Consider the following 7,543-nt stretch of genomic DNA (forward strand, 5'->3'; position numbering starts at 1 on the left):
AATAATTATTTTAATTTTAATTTTCTTTTTTTTTTTTGAATATTTTGACTCTTAATCTTTCATTTGGAGGCAAAAAAAAAAAAAAAGAAACATTTTCTTTAAAATAGCATCTCTTTATTTTGAAATAAAACATTAGAGTATGCTTTTAAAAAAATGATGAATAAAGTGATTATTTAATCGACAATTATGACTTTTTTACTCTACAATAAAATATTAAAAATTGATATAATTTTAAAAATAATAATAGCTAAAATAACTATTTAAATAAGCATAGAACATTTTTATCATTATGGGGTTTTTTTAAAAGCAGAAGAAAAAGGAAACTGAAGACCTGATCACTTAAAACTATTTGAAGCCCACAATTATATGATTATGTTAATCTGCATTAAACAAATCAAAGCTCAGTTGATTCAGGAATAAAGTATTTTAAAATCTTCCAACAAAACTGGCAGATCAGACACGAATACAAGGTAGAATTATTGAGAAAGTGTAAGTCTGTAAGAAACAGGAAAACCATTTGTTTATTTATTTATTTTGAAAAATGAGCCACGTTAAAAATTTCTTCTAGTCCTATAAAATGAAAAAGTACTCGTATAAACTGTATTACTTGCTAGAATTATTGAATATAGCAACCTCAACGATCTCACGATAAATTAAGTCAAAATACATAGTTGAACTACACCGAAATGCCCAACTAACTAACTACAAGAAAGGGAAGCAAGCGAGGGATTGTTCATGAGTCTTTCTCTAGGCGTCATCAACATAGGTTGCATGTGAAAGCTCGTTTATCCATTCAACGGTTCGATGGCGAGACAAAGCTTGCTTTTTCTTCTTTTTTCCTCCAATGGCCGCAGCATTCGATGTTGCTTTGTCTTTCTCGCTGTTCTTGTTACTTTTGGTGACGGCTAGGTTGTTCGATGGAACTGTTTCAACTGCATTAACTGAACATGCGCATCCACTAAGCAATCCCATTCTCGTTTCTAAGAACCCCCCGTTCAAATCTCGATGATTCTTTGGAAATTCGGCGCCACCATTGTTAACAACTACGTTCTTGGTGCTTGAACTGCTGTTACTGCTATTACAACTGCTGTTTCGACTAACGGAAGTTCTGTTACCATTGTTGTTGTTGTTGCTGCTGCTGCTACGAAGTTTCAAGTCTCGCAATTCGAACTCCGGTGCTCGAACCAACCCTACACTGAAAAAATCCCATATTGATGATCTCTGGTTTCTGCTGTTGACGTTTGGTGTTCGGGTTTTGGACATTAATCTGATCTGCGGTTTCGGGCTCGGATGTGCGTTGAAGTTGTTTCTAATTTTAATGGCCATTGGTTTGGCATTACTGCTACTGGTTGAGTAATGGCTACTTCTAGTGCTGGTGCTGCTGCTAACACTTGTGAACCTACTTAATGAACCATGATCCATGGAATCCGACCTTGACAAGCACACGCTAGTGTTGTGGCTATCTTGCCGGAACCCCTTCACGGCACTGTCGGAACTGACAGAGTGACGCAGCGGTAGAATTTGGCCTTTGAAGAACACTTCATCAGCTGCACACATCTCTGGTTTTATCGAAAGAGAGGCACCCCATGAGACAAATTTGAAATCTTCTTCCGTTTTACTCGTTTGAGTTTGTTCAACATCATCTTCTTCAACCTGCTGATTCTCTTCTTTATTCAAATTGACAGGCAAATCACACAGCGACAACGCTTCTTCTTCTTCTTCGTCAGCTTCCCGTTTTTCTTCATCACAACAATTAGCTGCAGCATTCTCCATTGCTTTGAAACTCAATACAAACTTTTCGAATTCAAACACTGTCTCGGGTCGTCCTGGAATGAAACAAAGGGCGCTTAAATAGGAATTGTATAGAAAAAAAAAAGAACAAAGCGTGAAGTTTGAGTTGCGGAGAGAGAGAGAAACGGGGACAAGTGGAAGAAAAAGAAGTAAAAGCTAATGAAAAAGAAGAAATAGTAAACAATAATGGAAAACTCAGAAGTCAGAGGCCGGCCATTTGCCAAACCATGGGGCCCTTAGATTTTATGGTTTAGTGGAGCTTAAGCTAGGACAAAGATGGGCCGAGAGAGATGATTTACTCAAGTCATCTGGCATGTAAACTTTTAATAAGTTTATTTATAATGTCAAATAGTGATGGGTAATCTCTAGGATTTCATTTAATGAAGCAAATTCTTTTGGGTCGATTCACAGAAAAGCAAAATTTTAAAGTGTTTGAAATGGCATGTTTTATTAAGTTTGAGACCAGAAGAGACACATGAAGGGTTGGTGTAGTTTTTAATACAAGTTTTATGTTTTATAATTATTTTTTCATATTATGTGGTGCAAATTTGAAAGATGGAATGTGACTGATTTTTTTCTTTGTTATGTAAAGGTGTGTTTTACCTTCGGTGGTGAAGCAGGAAAGGAATGACTTTGTATTGGGATGCAAGATAAAAGCTTTAGTGTATCACCTAAAAACGTGAAAAACAGATTCAAATTTATGGACCACTTGTGTTTTAATTTGAGGAATGAAAGGCTAAAGTTGCATTGATTGTAACCAACATTTATCTGTTTTTGTCGTGAAACAAAACAGAACCGGAAGCAGCTTGAGTTTAAATTTCATTAATGGTGTGCCATTTCTTTACAGTGAAGTTTGAAAATTGAAAAGATTCTGCATGGCGTGAGTGTTTTAGAAACTTTTCGTGCCCAGCTCAGTATTCGATTTAACAGCACATTTAAACAATCCAGGATACATGTAGTTGTTATTAGCATGAACTTAAGTTTTTAACATAGAAACTAAAATTAATGATGGGGCTCCCAAGAGACTACACAATCTTTCATGTAATTTGCTGCTTAATTGTGTTTGTTTCAATTTTCATATAATAAACCAAAAATAAGGCGGTTTAAATGTTGTTATTTAAAATAAAAGATATAAATCTGTAATTGTTTCTAAAAAATTATAATGGAAAAATTGGACATGAGCAAGACGTATGATAGGGTAGAGTGGTATTTCATTTGGATGATAATGGAGAGAATGGGGTTCTCCAAGGAATGGATATCGATCATTAGAACTTGTGTGAGCACGGTGTCTTTGTATGCTATGAGCTTTTTTCTGTTGCCTGTGAGATTGTGTCGATAATTTGAGAGGATTATGGCACAGTTTTGGTGGTAAAAATCTGAAGATAAACGAGGGATCTATTGGTGTGTGTGGAATTTGTTGTCTCAGCTAAAGGAAAATGGGAGCCTTTGTTTCAGGGATATGGTTAAGCTCGCATTGCTTGCAAAGCAAGGATGGCATTTGTTTACAAATCCGAATTCTCTTGTTGCGAGACTGTTGAGGGCAAAGTACTATCACACAATGATTTTTTTAAATTCAAGTCTTGGAAGCACATCGTTGTATATTTGGCATAGTGTCTAAAGCGCTAAAGGTATGTTGTTTGCTGGGTTACGGTGGAAGTTTGGAAGTGGGAATTCCATATTAGTATGGAAAGATTTTTGGCTCCCTTATGACATTCTAAGGGTGATCGAGCCGGGACAGAATGATACAATGGACCGTGTTAGTGACCTAATTGACAAAAACTCAAAGACTTGGAAAGAGTATTTAGTTGGATCTATGTTCAATGAAATGGAGGCGAACTTGATTCTAGGCATCCCCCCTCTCGCGTTATCGGCAGGAAGATCGTAAAGTCTGGAGCGGTGAAAAAACAGGGGAGAATAGCGTGCGAAGCAGATATCGTCTGCTATAGGCGAGAGCCGAGGTTCCATCCGAGGATAAAGCAGTTTTTAAGCAATTGTGGGCTTGTGCGTGTCAACGTAAAATTAAAATCCAGGTCCAGGTTTGGCGTTTTGCTCAGAATTATGTTCACACCAAACAAAACTTATATTTGAAGAGAGTGTGTAATACCCTAATTTTGTCCGGGCCATTTGAATCCATTTGAAGATGATCAAATTAATATGAAGGTGCTCGATGAAGAATTAATTCAAATGATGAAGCGAGGAAGCTTGCATTTGGGAATTTTAGGTGCTTAATTGGATTGTGATCATATTTGCTTCGTTTTGGAATTCAAGATATAAATTGAAGCCCCAAATTCAATCCCAAATCCAAATTAAATGTTTAGAGTCCTTGTACATCTTATAAACCTAAACCCAAATTACAAATGAGGCCCAAATCGGACCCAATTACAATGGGTTATCAGACCCAAACCTGAAACTCATCAAACCCAAAATGGGACCCGGTTGAAACATCACGTGAGGCCAGCAACAACCCCCCAGCAGAAACCACCACGAGCTCACCATTTCCAACCCATGCCCGTGCCTTCACCATTTCCAACCCGGGCTTACCATCCACCCACGTGAAGCGCGACAGACAAGGCTCGGCACCCCGAGCAAACACCACCAACAGCTCATGCCCATACCCTGCAACGCCCATTACTCCATTAGCAGAGATACACATAATTCAAGGGAGAGCGTATTCAACAGATAGAAAGAGGGGTAACCATTACATTCGAAGGGGGACGGAGGAGAGAACAATGGTAAGGGGCATCGAGAATGTGAGCAGAGAGATTTCATTAGCACATGGGAGGCAGGAACGAAAGGAATTTTCGAGAGGAATGGGCGTAAGAAGGCTCTGGGCTCACGAACGGAAAAGGATTCAAAGGGTGGGGGGATTTTGAGAGTTTGTAATAGGGGGCTTCCCTGGGAAACAAAAGGGAGGAAAAGCATTGTAATTCTACCCATTTCGGGAAATTAATACAAAAAGATCTTCTCATCAAAAAAAAAATTAATTTAAAAAAAATTAAAAAAAAGGGGGTCCAACCATCAACAACAAAAAGGAAAATCGTCCAAGCAAAAAAGGGAACCCATCAGCTATCATCGAATGAAAAAAAAGGTACAGAACCAAAAGAAAACATCCAGTAACCAAAAAATCTACAAGAACCCAAAAATCCACCATCAAACGAAAAAAGAAGAAAAAAACAAAAACCTACCTCATTAATCCAGAAAGCTTCTGTCGCCCTTGCTAGGAACCGAGAAAAAGGTAGACCCTTCGTCTTTCGTTGTTTTCTGAGTCGTGCATGTCGGTTTTGAGCAATGGGTTGTAGGTTTTTGTTGGGTTTGAGTTAAGATTCAGTCGGGGTTACCCTTGGGTCCTTTGAGTATCTTGTTGGAGTCTTAGGAGAAGGGAAATCTGGGTTTCGAGGGGTTTTGGCCTTAGATTTAGGTTGGTAACTACCGGGGTTACCGTCGGGGGGGGGGGGTTTATGTGATGTCTGGGCTCCTCATCGGAGCCCCACGGCGGTGGCCATGGTGGCCATAGGCTTTGGGCTTCGTCGAGGGTTAGGAGAGTGTTTGAGGGAGAGAAGTTGAGAACGGCGGGGGGATAAGTTTGCTAAAATGAAACTAAAGGGAGAATGAAAATTAGGTTAAAAATAAACCAAAGACACCTAATATATTCAGTTTCCAAAACGACGCCGTTTGGAACCCGAGCCTAGGAGAGGTTTAACCACGTCGTAGTCCCTGTAGTTGTCAGTTGTTTCGTTTTAATCCTCGCTTTGATGTTGTGGAAATCTTAAATTGGGCTCTCAATCTTTATGTTTGTTACATTTTAGTACGAACCATGTTGTTTAAAGTTTTTCACAGCTTTATGTATTCGACTCTTAAATTTCAGAACATTTATTTTAGTCAATTTAGTGTGTTTAATCGAATTTTGCATCTTTTGTGTTTCTGGCCCATTATTTTTAAATTTTTATTTTTAGTCCCTTTGTTTACCATTTTATGCATGTTTTAGGTTTAATTTAGATGTACTTTAAGTGTATGCATGTATATTTTATCTTAAGCATGTTGTTCATATGAATATATTTAGGTGTATTCTTTTTTCTTTTTTAAAAGCATGTTAATCTCGTGTGCATGACCCGACACCATTACATAATCAGATTAAGGGTAATACCCTTTTAATTTAAAACTGTCAGAATAGCTTTTCTTAACTTACAGGAAAGTTGTTCTTGATAGTTTTAAATTACAAGTGTATCTTAACAGTAAAACCTAAAGAAATTTTGGTTCTTCACTCTAAAATTTGGGAACGAAAGAAAAGGAAATATTCGACCATTTAAATTTTTCGAGAAAAGGTCGTTAGAACTGAACTAAAGATCTGGTCTCGATATCTTTAAATTATCGAATATTCTTTATCTTTCTAATGGTTTGATAATTCTAATTTAATGTACTTTGATGCTTTTGAATATTACAAATATCACATTTTGTTGTTCTAAGGGATTATTAATCAAATTAAACTCGAACTTGTGAAATTCGTTGCAAAGGCATTAATTAATCGACTAGGTTCCGATTTAGGGCGTTGTGGGGGTGCTAATCCTTCCCCGCACGTAACTGACTCCCGAACTTGGATTTTGGTAATGTAGACCGTAAATTTGTCATTTTAATTAAAATTAATTTTTATTTAAAATGACAACGTTTTTGGGTGCCCAATCACACCCTAATCAAAGATTGGTGGTGACTCCTCGAACCATATGTTTTTATCGTAAAAGGATTTCCAAATTTTCGAAATGAGAGGTTTTCTAAAAATCACTTTGTTTTTAATTAAAAATTCAATCGTAAAGAGAACAATTAAAAATCAACGCGATTTTCAAAATCTCGCCCCCGTTAAAAATCGTTTCGACAGCTTGGCGACTCCGCTGGGGATACTTTTAGAGAGTCAGGCCTATAGTCGATTAATTAATTGTCTTTGCAAACGAAAGTTATAAGTTCGCTTTGATTTGGTTTTTGATCCCTTATTTGTTTGAATTGTTTTGTGTGCATCTTAATTTGTAATTTGGGTTAATGAGTAAATAGTTGTACTAATGTGTGATCTACATGTTTTCAGTTTTCTGACTTTCACTTTAGTCTATTGTTTCTCTTGGATCGAGGCAAAGGATTATGAGTTTCCCCACTGTTACTGTAAACCTTTAATATTTAGAGCATTCTAACTGTGCTCTGTCCCGTTAGGTAGGGGTGAAAGCTACGCTTACGTGAGAAAAATTACTTTTCTCCGCATGGGCTTTAGCTAGTAACCTCTGTGGTACATGCCTTATGTTTACGAGTGAAACATTGAGTTTCCTCGCATGGACATAGGGAAATGTATCCTCTCAAAATTGAACTTGATCCGTTTTAAGCCTATAATGGGTGAGGATCGAGGGTCTGGCAAGCTCAAGGGGGCACCATCAAAGGACAATTCGAGGACCCTTTTAGTGATACCCAAACTCTTCCCGTCTTATGCTGAATCTTTATCCGCAGACATGAAGGGGAAACTCATTCTAACCTTTTCTTCGAATTTATTTTTGCAATAAGTATGAGAACTAGAAAAGCATGCGGTTAGGTTTTATATTTTTGCACAAAACATGTGAATTAGATACCATGCGGTTAGGATCTTTTATGAATGACAAAACATGAGGGTAGATATCATGTCGGGTAGGATCTACTAAAGCATGATTGGGTAGCAAGCATGTGAGGGTAGGTTTTATGTGATGTTTACGGTATCCACTATCTTGTTGTTTATCTTATGTGT

The 7,543-nt window shown here is 37.4% G+C and overlaps 1 protein-coding gene across 1 annotated transcript; it reads right to left on the bottom strand.

Moving 5' to 3' along the window:
* Positions 1–747: 747 nt before the first annotated feature.
* Positions 748–1,773, bottom strand: LOC120119080 (probable serine/threonine-protein kinase fhkD). The gene has a single exon (XM_039138972.1). The coding sequence runs from the start codon at positions 1,771–1,773 to the stop codon at positions 748–750; it is 1,026 nt and encodes a 341-aa protein (XP_038994903.1).
* Positions 1,774–7,543: the final 5,770 nt, after the last annotated feature.

The sequence above is a fragment of the Hibiscus syriacus genome, unplaced genomic scaffold (assembly GCF_006381635.1).
Source record: "Hibiscus syriacus cultivar Baekdansim isolate YM2019G1 unplaced genomic scaffold, ASM638163v2 tig00110330_pilon, whole genome shotgun sequence".
Taxonomy (NCBI): Eukaryota; Viridiplantae; Streptophyta; class Magnoliopsida; order Malvales; family Malvaceae; genus Hibiscus; species Hibiscus syriacus.

Coding starts and splice junctions, on each gene's coding strand:
- LOC120119080 (XM_039138972.1), bottom strand. CDS start 1,773: ATGGAGAATGCTGCAGCTAATTGTTGTGATGAAGAAAAACGGGAAGCT.